General features: G+C 43.4%; 2 protein-coding genes across 3 annotated transcripts; one reads left to right on the top strand and one right to left on the bottom strand.

Moving 5' to 3' along the window:
* Positions 1 to 3,234: 3,234 nt before the first annotated feature.
* On the bottom strand, positions 3,235 to 7,326 carry LOC122945366. Its single transcript, XM_044304439.1, has 8 exons — positions 7,209 to 7,326; positions 5,335 to 5,443; positions 5,166 to 5,227; positions 5,020 to 5,097; positions 4,852 to 4,932; positions 4,551 to 4,767; positions 4,174 to 4,333; positions 3,235 to 4,003 (listed from the first exon to the last, which is right to left on the bottom strand). Exons 2-8 carry the CDS (start codon positions 5,339 to 5,341, stop codon positions 3,235 to 3,237), a joined length of 1,374 nt encoding a protein of 457 aa, XP_044160374.1. The 5' UTR covers positions 5,342 to 5,443; positions 7,209 to 7,326.
* Positions 7,327 to 7,464: 138 nt separating this feature from the next.
* On the top strand, positions 7,465 to 18,468 carry CDCA7 (cell division cycle associated 7). Of its 2 annotated transcripts, XM_044303546.1 has the most exons (10): positions 7,465 to 7,580; positions 11,460 to 11,585; positions 12,010 to 12,108; positions 12,877 to 13,134; positions 14,151 to 14,225; positions 14,411 to 14,599; positions 15,776 to 15,916; positions 16,638 to 16,787; positions 16,892 to 17,028; positions 17,136 to 18,468. In XM_044303546.1, the coding sequence occupies exons 1-10, from the start codon at positions 7,560 to 7,562 to the stop codon at positions 17,164 to 17,166; spliced, it is 1,227 nt and encodes a 408-aa protein (XP_044159481.1). In that variant the 5' UTR covers positions 7,465 to 7,559; the 3' UTR covers positions 17,167 to 18,468. The 2 variants fall into 2 exon arrangements, with proteins under 2 accessions (XP_044159481.1, XP_044159482.1); XM_044303547.1 differs by lacking the exon at positions 7,465 to 7,580 and having other exon boundaries at positions 11,465 to 11,589.
* The last annotated feature ends 753 nt before the right edge of the window (positions 18,469 to 19,221 follow it).

Raw genomic sequence — 19,221 nt, 5'->3', positions numbered from 1 at the left:
CACCACTTCAACCTCTACCAGGTACTGATGTTCCCCCCTATGCTCATTGCTGATGAAGCGTTTCAGATGTGTGGCAATCTAATTAACCTTATTGCAGCCACAGAATAAACCTGAGTAAACGCATATTAAACTACCGCCTGACTAGGGCCAGAAGAATGGTGGAATGCACATTCGGCATTCTGGTGGCTAAGTGGCAGATTTTCACCAAACCTATTCAACTAAAAATAGAAACTGTTGATGAGGTATTAAAGGCATTTGTGGTGTTGCACAACTACCTCCTCATAAAAGAACCGCTACATGTCGAGCTGATCCCTGAAGACAGCGATTTGGCCAGTATTGAAAGTTTTTGACCAAGGACCACTGTAGCAGATTCCAGGATGAGAGACTCTTTGCTCAATATTTCTGCTCCGCTACAGGAAGAGTGGACTGGCAGAACCAAAGCATTTCAATTATTTGTGGGTTTTTTCATGAAAAATTAATGTATGGCTGGTTTCACACTAGCGCCAAGGAACTCTGGCAGGCTGTTCCGGCGGGTGAACAGCCTGTCTGATCCGTGCTGTCGCTAGTGCACGCGTGCCCCCGGACTACCGCTCCGGCCCTATTGATTATAATGGGGGCAGACCGGAGTTCCGGTGGCAGCATGGCAAACATGCCGAGAGGCGGCCGGAATAAAACTAAGTCGTAGTTTTATTCCGGCCGCCTCTCGGCATGTTTGCCATGCTGCCACCGGAACTCCGGCCCACCCCCATTATAGTAAATGGGGCCGGAGCGGGAATCCAGGGGTACGCATATACTAGCGACAGCACGGATCCGACAGGCTGTTCACCCGCTGGAGTTGCTTGCCTCTAGTGTGAAAATACCCTAAAATTAAAATATTCTAGATGCAGTTTGGTTGCGTAGTTATGTGGGTGGGTGGATACAGTAGTTATTGATTTTCAAAACCTGTTTTGTAAAATTAGTTTCAATTTATTAAACTTTTTTTTTATACCATATACTGATTCTTTATATATGCATATAATCAACTCCCCACTCTGGAGGAGCGACAAATAATTGTGTCGCTTTGCCAGCATTGGCAGATTTTGTCCGGCCTCACTTCTCCACACTAGTCTTCTTGTCAACATACTCTCCCCACACTGGAGGAGCAACAAATAGTTGCGTCGCTCCGCCAGTGTTGGCAGATTATGTCAGATCCCTCATCTCTACACTAGTCCTCTTGTCAACATAATCTCCCCATGCTGACGGAGCCACAAATACTTGTGTCGCTCCACCAGTGTAAGCAGAATATGTGAGCACTAGAGCCCTCCATCTCCCTACGCTGGTGGAGCGACAAATATTTGTGTCGCCTGCCAGTGCAGGGAAAGTTTAAAGGGGTTATCCGAGTAAATTTAGAAAAAATAAAACCTCTTAAAATCCATCAGGATATACATATAATTTGGTGAAGCTAGATTTCATCAAGTTAAAACCCATATTTACACCTTTTCATGGTTCTGTTATTGCTGTGTTTACCTGCTGAAGTACAAAGCTGAGGGGGCGTGTAACAACAAAGCCTGATTTCTGCCTCATGAATATTTCTGGGCGTGAACAACCTGACCTTTCCCTCACCCTGCTCTGCACTTTGCAAAAAAAAAAAAAATGCATTGCAAGAACGGATCCGTCTATCTGCTTGTCATGCGGATTGACGGATCCCTCTGGCAGTCTTTTTCACAGTTTTCATGGTCTGTGCATGCGCAGACCGGAAGGACGGATCCGTCCTTCAGTTGTTTTGCAACGCCAGATCCGCAAAGCAGCTCCGTCGTCGGAGCTGCGTGCCTGCTGGATCCGCCGATCAGTGTTACAACTGAGGCTACTTTCACATTTGCGTTCGGGGCTCCGCTTGTGAGTTCCATTTGAAGGCTCTCACAAGCGGCCCGGAACGCATCTGTCTAGCCCTAATGCATTCTGAGTGGATGCGGATCCGCTCAGAATGCATCAGTCTGGCACCGTTTGGGATCCGCTCCGCTCAGCAGGCGGACACCTGAACGCTGCTTGCAGCGTTCGGGTGTCCGCCTGGCCGTGCGGAGGCAAACGGATCCGTCCAGACTTACAATGGAAGTCAATGGGGGCGGATCCGTTTGAAGGTGACACACTATGGCTCAATTTTCAAACGGATCCGTCCCCCATTGACTTTCAATGTAAAGTCTGGACGGATACGTCTGCGGCTACTTTCACACTTAGAATTTATTTTACAATATAATGCAGACGGATCCGTTCTGAACGGATCCATCGTCTGCATTATATGAGCGGATCTGTCTCAGACGGATCCGCTCTGAACGCAAGTGTGAAAGTAGCCTAGCAGCATTTGTAGACGGATCCATTGCATTGCAATAACGGATCCGTCCAGCGGCGCGGCCAAATAGCGGCAGGGCGGATCCGACAGGGTGAACAGCCTGTCGGATACGTCCTGCCGCTAGTGTGAAAATATCATTAGCATTATCTGTATCTAAGCAATATCTATATTATTCAAATATATATTCAATATGGATATTGCTTAGATAAATACATATATTGGTAGCAGATCGGGATTTTATATAGCTGAATAATGATGATGGTGGCCAATTATTTATTTATATTTCCCAGGGGGTGTTCAATGTGTACTAGTGAGGGAGGGGGGGACAGGGCTGTAATAACGATCCCCAGATGCAGAGGGGAACGTTTACAAACTGCCACCTCTAGCCCCAGTGAGTGCAGGAGGGAATAACATACCCTGCTGCCGGATAAGAGATCACCTCGGCTCTGGTATGTACTGAGTATGAGCGATCGCATACCAGAGCCGAGGCAGTGTGAGGAGAGCTGGAGGGGGGAGGGCACCAGAGGCTCTGACGTCTCGTTTACAGAGCCTGGCCCCTGCCTCAAGCAGGGAGAAGGCTGTAAACGAGACGTCATCAGCAGAGCAGGCTTACTGACGTCGGGGGTCACATGACCCAGAACTGGACTGGCCAAATAGTGATAGATAGGTTATGAAAGTAATTTTAATAAACTTTCACTGGACTACAATAAAAGCAATTAGAATAGATTTATTTAAGTCGGATAACCCCTTTAATGGCTCAAAAAGAACCCAATTTTTATCCCCAACTTAAAAAACCTATAAAAAAATAAAGACAAATAAATAGATTTTCAAAAACATAACATTTATTAATATATACAAATTATCAGAAAATATAAAAAAAAATACAAAACAAAATACAAAAAACATTTTTATAATTGCCTAAAAACAGGCCTGGGGGGACTAGAAGAGTGGGGGGTGGAGGGCAGTGCACGGGTTAGGACCCCTCTGTCCTGTTGCTGTTCTGCAACTGTGGACAAATAAGTGCACGTTGGGGCAAGTGCAACAGTGGGAGTATTTAAAGTGGAGGATGGGGCAGGAGATGGAGTTTGCTGAGCTAGGTTAGAGGGAGTGGTGAACGAGGTTGGAGGATAGTAATGAGGAGTAGAAGAAGGAGAAAAGTGGTGAGAAAATAGCTCATGGGTTTGGGACTGGGATGGGGGATAGGTGTGGGGTGGGAGATAGGATGTGGGGCGGTGTTGCACTTGCCACAAGGCGCAGTCCATTAGTTTTTTGGCCTCAAACAATTGGTCAGGCGTAAACTGTTCCATCACGGGGACTAACGAATTCAAATAAAGTTGCACCGGACTCATTTGCAACGTCAACACCGCCCCCTCCTGAAAACGACGCAAATTATCCTCCAATCTGGCAACTCTATTTGTGAATCCCATCAAGCACTCGTAAACGAGCCTTGTGAGATCCTCGTAGTCCGCCTGACGGCTCCTACCTGTCCCCTGGCGACGGATGATGGCCTCAAATAATGGGGCTAATTGGGCCATCGTTGCGTCGCCAGGGGGCGGAGGTAGGGGAACATCGGAGTCCTGACCAGTTGCTTGAGCAGGAAGAGAGGGACCCGCGGTGACCGGCTCATCAGGGACCGCCTCCTGAGGAACTTCGGGTGCCCGAGTACTGCTTGATGATCTGTAAAGCAAAGAAAAAAAAAAAAAAACACAATCTGAAGCACGCTTCGCTCATCTCTACTCCATAAAATACTATGTGGATGTCCAAGACAGAGTGCCAAATGACAGTCTGCCTGGCCATACACAGATTGGATAACATAATTCAGAATCTCTATAAACATAATCTCTTACTTTTGCAGCTCTATGGTTCTTCGTAGGAACCCCAAGGCGGAATGATAGCGATATTCTTGCCTTGAGTTTCCTCCCGAACCACTCGGGGTCCGAAGTTCCTTGTTATAATCCTTCTCGTAGCAGTCCCTGATGGACTGCCACTGAACCATGATTGTTGCCCCTGGAAAACAAAAAAATAAAAGGTTAGTCTTTAAAATACATGATTTTGTGACATCAAAAATGGTTTACTATTTAATTGATCTAGCCACAACGACAATGAAAATACATTTGTTGTTAAACTATCGGTGGCATTGACCCACATCGACTAGACGGTAAACCACTTCTGAGCAATAAAACATACGTGTACGCAATCTACAAATGAAATAATGTATACTTACGGCACTGCTCCTGCTGTCTGTCTCCGAGGTCCTCCCAATTCGGCACAATTGCCTCACCGATTTCGTGCCAGAGGAGCAGAGTAGCGTGATTGTCTGCGTGGCGGCGGTCAGTGTGGTCCCACAACGCTGGACGCACCTCCACCAGCTGAATAAGGAGCTCGTTATCTATAAAAAATCCGACCTCCTCCTCCTCCATTCTGGTGGAGACTCTGGAACCCTAAAAAACAAAGAAAAAATAAATACATTTAAAATACAGTTTGAAAGTTTTTAAATTTGAAATACTTTGATTGCAAATACTCACACGACCCCGACCGCCACACGCTCCCCGGCTTCCTCTGGCATAGGCTCGAGGACCTCTCTGAGAGGCAACGGGATGAGATGGCTGTAAAATAGAAAAAAATATATATAATTGTATAACATACAATAACATGTATTTTTTGGGGGAAAAAATATAAAAGTAAACACCTACCATTTGCTGTCCTCCACCCCCAATTATCCCCTCTGCAATTTCTTCTTGGCCAGGATGCAACTCCTCCTCAGACGATGACTGCGAGAACAAATAAAAAACATAATTAGAATAATGGCAAAATATTATTATAATCCAACTTGACATACCGTATCATGTCTGCGACGTCGGCGTGGAGGAGTCCTCCCGGCCTCACTTGAAGAAGATATGTCTATTAAAAAAAATAAAAAATAATATATATATATATATATATATATATATATAAAACTATATTTGAACTTTACACACGACAAGCAGACCCATAGAAATATTACTTACTCTCCATTTATGGAAATTTAGAATGGCCGGCAGGCAGGCGGGCGTAAAGGATGGCAGGCGGTAAGGCCGTCAAGCTGGCAGGCGGGATTTATTTATTTATTTTTTGTATCTAAAAAAATCAATACAAGGAATGTAAATTATATTCTTGTACCTATCCTTTTTCCAGTTGGCCCACGCTGCTCCAGAAGGCAGGAAAAACACCACTTTAGACTCTTTCCAATAATCCGTGGATATAGGGAAGCAAAAGGCCACAGAAAGCAGCAGAGTCTCCACTCATTCGCCTCTGTCAGACACCAAAGGATAGCCACAGTAGTGAAATACCATCACATAAACAGAATAACAGTATTTATTAGGGATCGACCGATATAGATTTTTTAGGGCCGATACTGATACCGATAATTTGTGAACTTTCAGGCCGATAGTTTATCCTACACAAATCTGCTGAAAATGAATATATTTATTGTTAATGTGTAGTTTTGTCTTTTTTTTAAAAAATCTTTCTTTTTCATTTATACTTAATATTTTGGTGTTTTTTTTTTAAACTAACTTTTAGCCCCCTTAGGGACTAGAACCCTTGTCCTATTCACCCTGATAGATCTCTATCAGGGTGAATAGGAGCTCACACTGTCCCTGTGCTTTGTGCACACAGCAGCATGGAGCTTACCATGGCATCAATAGCGTCCTGGCTGCCATGGCAACCGATCGGAGCCCCAGGCTTACATTGCTGGGGCTCCGATCGGAGAAGGAGGGGAGAGAGGACCCTGTGGCCACTGCCACCAATGATTAAAACTGGGGGGGGGGGACGCGCACTGCGCCACCAATGTTTCTAATACTGGGGTGGGGGGCGCAAGTTTTCTGCGTGGGTGCAACGCGTGACGTGAACACATAGCACCCGCACTGAATCCTGACCCATTCATTTACATGAGCGTTTTTTTCACGGATCAGTTCTGCATTGCATGAAAATCGCAGCATGTTCTATAGGCTACATGAACACGAACGTTGTTTGTTTCCGTGTCCGTTCTGTTTGCAGATAGGATGCAGACCCATTCATTTCAATGGGTCCGCAAAAAATGTCTGCATCAGTATGTCCGTTCCGTAGCCCTGCAAAAAAAAAAAAATAGAACATGTCCTATTCTAGCCCGTTTTAGGCATTGTTACAATGGATCCACAAATAAAAAACGGATGGCATACGGATGTCATCCGTTTTTATTTTATTTGTAGACCGCAAAACACAGTCGTGTGCATGTAGCCATATTCTGCGTTTTTCACGCAGCCCTGGCCCCATAAAAGTGAATGGGGCTTCAGTGAATAAGCAAGTGCGGATGCAAACCTGTGTTCTAAAGTTATTACCACATAACGTGACATGTCAGATTTTTTTTAAAAATGGCCTGGGCAGGAGGGTGAAAACTGGCCCGGGGTGGAAGGGGTTAAGGGCATCCAGCTAGTGACTGGCGCAGATTTCAGTCACTGGAGTAACTAATATCTGCTGGGGCATCCGATTCCTCGCACCATGGCCATTCACCAGAAAGTGTGATTGTGCTGTAAAAATCCATTTACATACAAAAAAGAAACGTTGTTTACAAGGACAAAAACCTATAGAGGAGATTTATCAAAACCATTGAAAATGCAAACTGGCTTAGTTGCCCATAGCAACCGATCAGGTCCCACTCTTCATTTTGTAAAGGCACTCTAAAAAAAAATTGAAGGTGTAATCTGATTGGTTGCTTGGTTGCTATGGGCAACTAAACCAATTTTCCTTTCCACCAGTCTTGATAAATCTCTCCCACATTTGCCAACTCTTCTGGGGGGTTGATAACCGACACCAATGGCGCACATAATTCGTATTCCTCGCAAGGAAACCCGATGACACATACATTATTACTTCTCTCCATAGAGATAAGACCCCTCAGGAAGGCTGCAGCGCTGCCTGTCCGGACACGGCGCCTCATGGAGTCTGCCCCTTCACACAATTGGCGCCAGCTCAGCCCTGACTTCTCGGTGACCTCCGGACATTCCCGCCCTTATCTCAGACACGCCCCCTTCTCGTCCACCTCAGTACGGCAGCAGACAGCCACGCCCCTTCTCGCGCCGCTCTTGATGTGAGAGAAAACCACGCCCCCACCACCCCTGACTACAAACTTTTTCGCGGGGAAACTTTCGCGGGAAATCAGACTAGTCCAGCGGTAGACACAGCTGTGCGCACTCCAGCTCTGCTTTCGGTCATCATGGATCCCTTTAAGCTGCAGGTGAGTGCGGGGCAGACGCGTCCAGTACCTGACGTTACGATGATGATACTGTAGTCGCCTCCACGTGTTTGCATCCTAGTTCCGTCAGACCCCTGTAGTGCAGCTTGGAGTCACCACACCATGCATTGAAGTCTGTGCAGTCACTACTAAACTCTCTGGTAGGGGGGGGACTATAATTCTGAGCTCGCAGGCTATATTGGGAGTTGTAGTTCTCCGCGCAGTCAGGGTGCTGCTCCTGCTTGTAACTCGTCGTGCTTTTTAACTTTTTGCAAAACAAGAGATTTATCTTCTGAAAATCGCGCGCTGTGACTGCATTTCTGGCTGATGAGGGAGAGCAGAACACGTGGATCTCCGGGCCGGAGGGGAAAGGGTGCATGGCACGTGATTCAGCTGAAAGCGCGCGAAATGCAGTGTGCGGGGCAGAGAGGGATATACCCTGCTGTATGCAATACATCCTAGGACCTAGGTGGATAAGTGCTACTACAACTCCCAGCATGCTGGAAAGCTACATGTCGGGGTCCAGCGCTGTGGAGCCACTGAAATGTGTTAAATGCAAACTATGGAGAAAATAAAAACTACATTTGTTGTGCGATGCCTGTTCTAAGGAGTGGGGGGAAAAAGTTGCAAACCATTTTTTCACTGAAGTGGCGAGGGCACCAGAAATAGGTAAAAAGTTGCAAGACATGCGACTTGCATTAAAAGGGTTGTCGGAGATGCACTGCGATCCCATGATGTAGTCACTTCTGAAATCTCCTTCCTGGGGTTAGAACTGCTGCAGGTTACGTTAAAACGCTGTATACACGTGCCACAGACCTCTATGGAACCAGCCTATGGATTAATTAGCCACTTCACGTACATTATACGGTTTTACTGTTAAAGCAGCAGTCTGACTGGTTGCCGCGGGCGACTACCCCACTTTTTGCTGTTTTGAGTAATCTTCACGCTTTTCTAAATGGACCAAAATGAGTCATGATTGTGGCATGGCCCTTTTCAGGACATTACACAGTGCCTCACAGGAATCACAGAGCACCTCCATGTCCAAGCCCTTAGACAAGGGCCAATATGTGCCGCTGGAGCATCAGTCCTGGTGGGCCATGCTTTATTAATAAATGGTACTGTCAGCCCTGGTTTATACGGAGCTCATGCAATATCATCCGGGCACGATGCCAGCTAATCCGTGTTGCGTCTCCTGTGCTGCTACAGCCTGGGGGCGTGCATTCTGTGCACCCAACTCATCCTTCAGTAAGCAAAGAGATATTCCAGCTGCTCCAGTGTCAGTCCGATGGATATTAGTCTACATTCACACTCGCGTTTGGTGCGGATCCGTCATGGATCTGTACAGACGGAGCCATTCAGCTAATAAACCCGTGTGCATCCCTCAGAACTGATCCGTTTGTATTATCTATAACATAGCCAAGACAGATCCGTCTTGAACACCATTGAAAGTAAATGGAGGACGGATCCGTTTTCTATTGTGCCATATTGTCATAGAGAACAGATCCGTCCTCCATTGACTTACATTGTATCCATTTGGCCATTTGGCTCAGTTTCGTCAGACAGACACCAAAACTCTGTAAGCGAAATGGAGGCAAACAGATGCATTCTGAGCGGATCCTTTTCCATTCAGAATGCATTAGGGCAAGCCGCAAAACTGATCCGTTTTGGACCGCTTATGAGAGCCCTGCACGGATCTCAAAAAACAAAGCCAAAACGCCAGTGTGACAGTAGCCTAAACTATGTAATGTCACCAGATGAGAGTTCTCAATTAAATTCCTTCCATCTGTACAGCTGAAAGTTCACGCTGGATATAATCAAAGCAGCGACATGGTGAGATACGCCATACGTTGTCTTAGCAAGGATTTATATGCGTACAGGAGCAGAAAATCAGATTGTGGGAAGTGAAGAATTGCGGTTTCTCTGCGTTAAACACGGTTATTGCAGCAGTAAGTGATCTGCTTCCTGTACTGGAGATTGCTGTTATCGGGAGAGGGCCAAGTGCTATAGTCGTCAGGATTATATTAAATGGCGTTGGCCGGGATCGGACAAAAACTGGCAGATCCCACTCACCTGTCAGAGCATCCCGAGACCAACGTCCTCCCTGGATCAGTCTGACATGCACGTGACCACTGGTGGTCAGTCGGTTATGTGGTGACCAGTATGTATGGCATGCTCCAGGCATGTAACAGAGATTAGGTGAGGGGGTCAGTGTCACTGTGAGGAGTAAGTCTACTTTCGCACTGGCGTTTTGGTTTCCGTGCTAGCACACAATGCAAGTCAATGGGGACGGATCCGTTTTCTCTGACACAATTGAAAATGGATCCGTCCTCCATTGACTTTCAATGGTGTTCAAGACGGATCCGTCTTGGCTAGAAACAGATCTGTTCTGTACGGATGCAGATGGTTTGTATTATCTGAACAGATCCGTCCATGACTGATCTGCACAAAAAGTGAGTGTGAAAGTAGCTTAAGGCGCTGTTCACACTACCATTGAGCCTTCTACACTGTCCAGTCCATTGTATAATGTATACCACCAAAACATGACAACCCTCATTCAGTTGTACTGGAATCTGTCATAGTTTTTTCTTTTTTTCTTTTTTTTTTTTTGGTGAGGATAGGCAAATTTGCTAATGCTGTCGATAGAGGCTGACTGTCATGTGAACAGTGTAGTGTGTCTAGTTACAGTAAGGGCTTTTTCACACAAGCAAATTTCCCGTCCGTTTTTCATGCATCGTCTCTGCGTTCAGGAAAGATTGCATATGTTCTATATTGTGCGTTTTCACACAGCTCTGGCTCCATAGAAGTGAATGGGAAAAAACTCACTGAAAAAAGTGGCCTAAACAGGTGAAAATGCTCCAAACCCAGACGGCGTGTCTATAACCGGGGTAGCAATTCCCCCGCATGTGGTCTGCAAACAACAGCAAAAAATGGGTACAATGGAGGATGCCAGTGCCGACCGCATGCACCACAAGAACATTTTACACAAAATGATACATTGTACAGATCAAAATACTAGCTAATTCCTCAGGTCGATGTTAAAAGCTGAAAACCTTGCCAATATCTTCCAGTCAGGAACATATCGGAGCCCCTCCTGCACCACGTCAGTGTCTCAGCACGCATGGGGTCCTACTCACAGCTTTATTTTACGTCTCACAGCTTTACTTTACGTCACAATGCATTTGTGATACCACTATGGAGGCATGTGAGAGCCTGGCTATGGGTTAATTGCACTGTTCAGACCCTGTTCACACACCACGGGCAGTTTAGTGGTAGGACCCCCATGCGTGCTGAGACACCGTGACGTGGTGCACGAGGGGCTCTGATATGTTCCTGACTGGAAGATATTGGCAAAGTTTTCAGCTTTTAACATCGACCTGAAGAATAAGCTAGTATTGTCAGTTGTGTATCATTTTGGTGCATTTTTTTGCAGTGAGAAGTGAATGGGTCTTGCATGAGAAGGGAGGCATCCGCCTGCAATTCATGCGTTTTTCACTGGTTGCTAGGGGGTTTAGATTTTTCTTCATGTTTAAAACGCATCAAAACGGATTGCATCAGTGCTGAAAAAATGCACACACTGAACGCAGTCGCAAAAAACGGAACCATCAGGTTTTCCCTGACACACTCCGTATTGCTCATGTGAAAGAGGCCTTACTAAATAATGATCTGTTCCTAATGTACTTTGTATCAATTCTGCGTAAAAGATATAGATTATTCTATATCACTATCACACTGCAAGGAGCTGCTCTGGATCTGTCCAGTAGGAGGCGCAGTCTTTAGAATTTTTGCACTATTGGACATGTAACTTATTATTTTTTTTCCTTCTGTTTATGATGCTTATGTCTATGGTTAAAAAAAATATTGTCCCTGCTTTATCCTTTGCAGCGTGCTGAACTTTCAAAGCCGAAGAATTTCCAGAAATTTCGGAATGTGAAATTAATTTCCATGGAGACCTCGTCCTCCTCAGATGACAGTTGTGACAGTTTTGGCTCTGATAATTTTGCAAACACAGTAAGTGTGGTTAGAAGCGTGCTCTGGAACTGCGCTTTCCATGTTGGAAATGCAAGTAATGTGTTGTGCTTGATTAGAACCTGCATGCTTCTGCTAACATTTCTATAGAGCGCCTATGAATATACACCATCTCCTGTAATTTCATTTTACCTTTTGCTAGCAGGTCTAGGTAGTAATTGTTGAGAGTAGATTATCTACTTATTCTCCCCTTTGAAATGTCACCTGACCTAAGATGCTTGATGATTGCCATAACCGCTCGGAAATGGTTATTAAACCTCTGCCATTTTCCTGGTAACAAAAGCTATTCTTTTATAGTGCACTTGTAAATGTGATTTTTCACTCTGAGCATTTTATGGAAAATTACTAAGCTAAAAGTGTATACTCTTAATTTTTTATTTTTTTTTACCCTCTCTCTCTCGATCAGAAAAACACGTTTAGAAAAGGGACAAGCAAAGAACTGGCCAGAATATTCTCTCAGGATTCGGATGCAGAATCATTTTGCGGGTTTTCAGAAAATGATATGGTGAGTAGTTAGGGGCAAGGTGGCAATATTTTTTATTTATTTTTTTCCTCCGGTGGCCCGCTGTCCGTCCGTTCCCCCCCCTTCACTATTCCCGCATGGTATGCTAATGCATAGCATCGGTACAGGGAGGAGGAGACTGCCCTGTTTCTCAATAGGCGTCTCCGTCTCCCTGGCTGTATCTCAGACAGTCCAATCACAGCTGAGTGTCACAGCCAGGAGAAAAAAAACTCACATTCTCTGCTGTGATTGGACCATGATACAGCCGGGGAGAAGGAGACGCCCATTGAAACAGGACAGTCTCATCCTCCCTGTTCCCGCCTGATATGCTAATGAATTGCACCGGAATAGTGAACGTGCGCACAGTGGACCCCAGACAAACTAGTAAGCATTATTACATCCGTGCACTATGCCCTTCATATCCTGCTAGTTATTTTATAATGTCTGGACCCATGAAAGTTCCTCTAAGTTACTGCCTGATGGTTGTGTCTACGCTTGAGTGATTCGATCTTCAGATCATAGATCTGAAGTTAGTTAACTTCACTTTTAATGCTGTATTGGCTCTGTGTAGGCAAAGTTCTTTTTGCCCCAAAGTCACGTGAGCCTTCGGGGCAATACGAACTTTGCCTACACGGAGCCTATACATTTTAATGCTGTATTGAAAGATCTATGATCCGAAGCTCGATTCGCTCAAGCCTAGTGGTCGGGATCCATTTGGGTCAATAGATTTTTAATATATATATTTTTTTTTCTTCTTCCTTTTGAATAAAGAAAATCGAATCTGATTCTGAGGGTGAGAGGCCTAAAATGCTTAGAAGGTCCACAAGAGGTCAAGCCAAAAAGAATATATCGCTGAAAGTAGCCCTGAAGTTTCCAGCGAAAAAGAGTCCAAGAATAAGTGCACCAAAGAAGGGAAATCAGAAGGTGGCAAAGAAACAAGAAAAGGAAGAGTCTGATGTGTCAGACAATGAGAGCGGTCCCAATTTTTTAGAGAAACGTGCCTTGAACATAAAGCAGAACAAAGAGATGGTATGTGAAGTGTTTGGCTATGTGTCCGTGCACAGTGTATGAGAAATGCCAAAACTGTGGAGACTTGGTTAGATATCTGTATTGGCTACAGATTTTCTATAAAATAAACCATTATTTAAAGGGTGTTTCCAGGATAAATATTGATGACCCACCCACAATTTGAGTTTGCGTGTCCAGCACCCCACTGGTCAGCTTTCAGATTACAGAAGTAAACAGCCTAATGGAGCTCCATACACTATGTAGAGGCAGTTCTCCGTTACTGCGACTGATCTTCCTGTTCAAGTGAATGGGAGCTAAAAGCACCCTAAAGGGGTTTTTCTCGTCTTATACGTCTTATAAAATGACGGCATGTTCTAGCATAGTTTAGCACTGCACCTCCTAGTCAGTTTTTCCCTGCACAGTGGTGCTTTGGGGGCCCCAGTCAAAATTTTGAAGGTTATTCAAGCACACCTGTCCAGTTAATCTGCCCCCTGGAGGCTGGTTTTAAAGTCAGTATAAAACTGAGTCTGCTTATACAGCACCTACCAGTAACCATTAGGTTCCAGGAGAAGTATAAAGTGGGCTCAGCATGCATGTGAGTACTTGCATCCCTGGATCCGATTAAAGCTGTAATGGCACCGGACGGGGTTAAAAGCAGAGTGTGCTTGGCATGCATGCTGTATCTGCGCTCCCTGGACTTTGTGGCTGTCATGGCCCATAAAAGGTAGGAACTAGTGTTAGGGACCACTCATGAAGGCAACCTTGACGCGGTGAGTGGCTTATTACGCTTTGGCCAAAATGTACACCAATGCCTTATTCAACATCCAGCATAAAGGCAAGGCAGAGTGCTGGTTGCAGTGTGCGATTGCATTTTGTGTTTTTACAGTTATGCAGCACTAAACTACTCAGTTGGAGAAAAAGACTCTCTCAATTTTCTTTCATGTCATTATTGCAAAATAACAGACTATATGGTTTTTAGTTGTGTTTTTTTCTTTTTTTTTTCTTTATTGATAAGACAATAAAATCCTATTTTTCAGCTTGCAAAGTTGATGGCAGAACTCAAAAACATACCTGAATTCCTGTCCACCCCGAGTCCATTCTCTCCTATCATGGTAAGTAGCAGCAATCTGGGTATTGATGGGTACTAGCCTTGTACCAATGGTCTTACCACAAGAGCTTTGTATATGCAGGCGTTGTGCTGAGGGTGGACAGAAAGAGATAAGAACTGCAAAAAGAAGGGAATGGATGGGAAATACTTGTGATATTCTGATTTCAGTATTTGAACAATTTATTTCAGAAAATAAAACGTACTCCCAGAACTCCACGTACTCCTGGACAAACAAGAAGGAATCCTGAAAGAACCTCGCGACCTCATACCAGATCCAGATCTCTCATTGATGGTCCTCCCAGCCCCACCCCGGATGATGATGATGAAGATGACCGCTACTATTTGATTAGAAAAAGAAAGATGGATGAGGAGTCTGATGTAAGTTCACCCACCCCCTGCCAAGTATAAGTGGTCAAAATGCGCAGTAGGTAGATGTAATGACTTCAGTCTGTTGTGTGTTACAATCTTGTATGTTTCATATTTCTTTTATCATGCTAAGCCCACAATGTAGGTAGCAGCTCATTTCCTTTTGTAGCATAGCCATTTCCATTGGCAGTACACTCGCTTTTTCACTTTATCAACTGCCTGAATTCTAATCTTCATATGTTGTAGTTTTTAGAGAGTGTGAAAGTATTTTATATAGAGTAAAAAATGAAACCTGAAACTAGGAGTCACTTGTAGAAAAGGATTTGGGTGTACTTGTAGATCATAGGCTAAATAACAGCACAACGTCAATAGTCTGCCTCTAAGGCCAGCTGAATATTGTCATTTATTAAAGAAAGCATTGACTCGCGGAGCAAGGGTGTAATGTTACCACTTTACAAAGCGTTCATGTGGCCTTATATGAAATATGCAGTACAGTTCTGGGCACCAGTCCATAGAAAGGATGCCCCGGAGCTGGAAAAGTACAAAGAAGAGCAACTAAATGGATAAGGGAGCTGGAGGGTCTTAGTTTGAAGGAAATGCCAGGGGAAGAAAAACAGAACTGGATCGCACATCCACAATACTATGCTTTGATCTAATTAAACTCTCTTCTCAGCACCATATTGAAGTGTACAGCCCCCCCATACTGCATGCTGTACAAGAGGCATTAGTGTACATTTTGATCAAAAGACATAAGCCCACTCGCCACGCCAAGGTCGCCTCTTTGAGTGGGACCTACTCTGACAAAAAGGCGCAGCACAATGCGGTGACAAAGCTGTTCTGCCCTAGTAGGCAGCAGGACCAAAGATATAAGGAAAGATTAAGAGTAAAATTTATTTTGTCTTGAAGAGGGTTCTAAGGGGCGACGTAATTCATTTAAACAAATCTATAGAAGCTGTGACTCTGGAATAGTCACCTCAGGAGGTGGTCACAGATGGAACAGTTGATGGCTTGAAAAAAGGCTTAGATTATTTTTTACTACATAATAACTTGAATGCTTATGTACCGGTAAACGTGTAGAATTCCGATTTCTTACTCCCCTTCCCTTAATTAAAATCCTCTCCCATCCCTGGATTATTATATTGTTTTTTAACTATAACATCTTATCATCCAGCTTATGTTCTATTCCAGGAAGAAAATTATGTGCCGAGGTACCGCCGCCAGAGTTCCATGACCCTTCCTCATATTATCCGACCAGTTGAGGACATAACAGAAGAGGAACTGGATGGCATCTGTTTCAACGCACGAGAAAAAGTCTACAACAGAGTAACAGTAAGTGTATTCTTTGTAATGAGTTGCATTATGATTAGCAGATTTTTCACTCTATAGAAGACAAACCTAGGTTTTAGAGGAGGAAATTTGGAAAACAATACATTTCATCATACACCCATCTTAATCAAACATAAAAGAACCTGCCACGCCTGCTCCGGTCAGTGCTGCCACCTTAGAGATTCAGCGCACTCTTCCTATAGCGCTCTCCTGTTACCTGACGTTGCACAGCATTAGGTCATAGTGCATGTAAGTGTGCACCATGTCCTGACACTGTCTGCAGTCGGGACACAGAACAGCGCCAGCAAAAGACCAGTGAGCGGTGAGTACAGCCCAGCCAGCACCAGGAGTATTATATTTACCACTCCCTGGTTCTACTGAGTATTAATGAGCATTTCCGTAACACAAGCGCTAGTATTCACTTCATAAGACGCACTGCCATTTTCCCCTACTTTGGGATGAAAAAGTGAGCCTTATGGAGCAATAAACATGGTACATAAATGTCTACATTTGTTTTTGTTTTTTTTTGTCGCTTCACTGATCTTCTGTTTATTCTGCCATTCATAAATAGTCTACCTGATAATGTTTTGTCTAGCCAGAATATAATACACTTTTTATCTAGTTTGACAGATCTTGCTCATCTTCACTTTGCACATGGTGCAGTTCAGTATTTTAATGTCTCACTAGTGCACATACCTATGGATCTAACTTTGTTTTAACGTAGGGTTCAACCTGTCATCAGTGTCGCCAAAAGACTGTAGACACAAAGACGAACTGCCGACATCCTGATTGCAACGGTGTGAGGGGCCAATTCTGTGGCCCTTGTCTAAAGAATAGATATGGAGAGGATGTGAAGACTGCGTTATTAGACCCAGTAAGTGTGCATTTAAATATATATAAAAAAAGTGTTTTATACTTGCTATTTCTTATCACTGGCTGTTTTGTTTTTCTGTACACTTTAGATTTTTCTCTTTTCAGGAATGGAAATGCCCACCATGCAGAGGGATCTGTAACTGCAGTTTCTGCCGACAGCGCAATGGCAGGTGTGCCACCGGTGTTTTGGTCTACCTAGCCAAATACCATGGATATGATAACGTACATGCATATCTAAACAGGTATTGTTTGACTCTAGCATTCCAATTTTTATTTTTTATTTTTCAGTTCCAAATGATTATTTTATTTTTTAAATAAAAATTAAAATATTCTGTTTGCTCCTCTGCAGCTTGAAGCGTGAATTGGAAATGGAAGACTGAAAATATTTTAAAAAGCATCACGACTATGGATGGACGCTTCTTTAGGAAACAGATTCTGAAGTGGTGGCTAATTTAAAATAGGCTGTTATCACACTGACCCAGTATTTTGGGGAAAATGCTACTTTTTGACTAACGTATGTTATCAAAATTACTTGCAACAGGAGAAAAGAGTCATGTATAGTAAAATGTAAATGTGAAATGCTCTGCACACAACAATCCATAACTTTTTATGTCTGAAGCTGAAAAATTGGACAGTATTCTGGTGTGAAACTTAAAAAAAAAATATAAAAAAAAAATGGGTCAGTTTAACTGTTAAGATACCTTTTGATAAAGAGGGCCCATAGAATATTGTAAAAAGTGTTTTATAAATGTATATAGACTAAATGAAAGTTTGCTTTTGATAAAAAGCAGACAAAAGCCGCTGTTTTTTTAGTGTTTTTGGTGTCATTGCATTTTATATGCCCTATAAACAGTAGAGTTATAATATTACAGGTCTTTCCACTGGACAGGTCAGCGGGTGAATAATGGATGTGGTAGCATGAAAATGTGTTAACACTGGTCTAATGCTATCCAACTACCGTATTTTTCAGACTGTAAGATACACCTTGGATATAGAGGAGGAAAATAAGGGGGGAAATTCTCATCAGCCCCCAATCTCCATCAAACAAAAATATGAAATAACCAAACTAACCTCCTTGCTTCAGACTGTGCCAATGTTCACCGCTCCCTGGTCTTCTGCTGGCCTAGTGTTGCACTGTGACCCGATGTCACAGCGTCAGGTCATAGAGCATACCTACGTGCACTATGTCCTGACACTGTACGCAGTCAGTGCACTGCAGTGCAGAAGATTTATTTCGAAGGCGACCTGCCAGCTCTCCTGACATGTCTATCTTGGGCTCTGTGCACACAGCCTTTAAGCCTTACACTTAACATACATTTCTGGTAAACATGTAAAGATTCCATAGCAACATTCACCTAATGGAGCCCAAAACAATGTCATTATGGGCTCTCCTGGGATGGTATCCACTGGCATACCCTTTGAGGAATGGGCAACATATGCCTAGACAAAAGCATGTGTTGTATACGTTGCATGGAAGTGTATTTATTGGGCAGTGTTCCTAACTTTATGAATGGCTTTGATACATTCTTCATTTAATGCTTCGTAAATACTTGCATTTCACCCTGAGAGCAAATCGGGGGCGCCAAAACTCTGCTTCGTGTCATCCTTTTATTATTCCTCCTGGAAATGTATGAAGACTGGGTTATGTTAACACCATGTTGTCAATTTATACATGCTCCATGCTTCCATGAAAAATACCAGTATTGTCACTATACATATTCCTAAGGGTTTTTATTTTTTTTATATATATTTTTTTCTTTTAATATAATTAATATTTTCCTCCCAAACAGAAAATTGTATTTTTATGTTGGGACCGAACTAAGTAAAGCAAATATTAGATAAATTGATACTAACTTTTTACCTGATTTTGTATTTGCTCGGTTATAACAGTTTATCCAGTGATCGTTTCCCACCAGTTCATGTTTAAATAAATTAGTTTTTCCATATGTGTATCGTTAATGTTTTTTTTTTTTTTTTTTATTGTATTGTGCATCAATCCAGACTCACAAAAATGGGATTTTTTTATTTATTTAGTTTTTTTCCATTTTATCCACCACGACAGCTACACATGAGGTTGACCCCTTGACCTCTATAGGGGCAAGAACACAGTGTTTAAAAGGATAGAGGGACAACTGGCACTCGCTATGCGGATCACATCAACAGCATTTAATAGCCACTAGCTCAGCAATGGAGTATAAGCGGCAGAAATAATTCAACATATAATAAAACGATCCAATAAAATACAATCTCCGGAAATAACAATCACATAAAAATATAAAACATAGACGGCAATCCACTGGTGGTAGAACCCTATATGTAAAGAGTCCTTTGAATATTGTAAGGCTTATTATATAGGATAGCCTAAATGGAATTCCAATATTGCACCTGTGTGGTCTTTGTGAACAGATTCTGGGGTAGCGATATCCACAATGTCC

Source organism: Bufo gargarizans, chromosome 8, assembly GCF_014858855.1.
Source record: "Bufo gargarizans isolate SCDJY-AF-19 chromosome 8, ASM1485885v1, whole genome shotgun sequence".
NCBI classification, from domain to species: domain Eukaryota; kingdom Metazoa; phylum Chordata; class Amphibia; order Anura; family Bufonidae; genus Bufo; species Bufo gargarizans.
Note: the sequence above shows the minus strand (reverse complement) of the source record. Positions and strands in the feature narration are given on the sequence as shown.

What these genes read in the sequence shown, in the direction of transcription:
- CDCA7 (XM_044303546.1), top strand. Translation starts at nt 7,560, where the DNA reads ATGGATCCCTTTAAGCTGCAG. An exon ending in CTGATAATTTTGCAAACACA is followed by an intron (nt 11,586 to 12,009) that starts GTAAGTGTGGTT and finishes TCTCTCGATCAG; the next exon opens with AAAAACACGTTTAGAAAAGG. An exon ending in GTCCATTCTCTCCTATCATG is followed by an intron (nt 14,226 to 14,410) that starts GTAAGTAGCAGC and finishes AATTTATTTCAG; the next exon opens with AAAATAAAACGTACTCCCAG.
- LOC122945366 (XM_044304439.1), bottom strand. An exon ending in GACGTCGCAGACATGATACG is followed by an intron (nt 5,098 to 5,165) that starts GTATGTCAAGTT and finishes TTGTTCTCGCAG; the next exon opens with TCATCGTCTGAGGAGGAGTT. An exon ending in GGGGTGGAGGACAGCAAATG is followed by an intron (nt 4,933 to 5,019) that starts GTAGGTGTTTAC and finishes TCTATTTTACAG; the next exon opens with CCATCTCATCCCGTTGCCTC.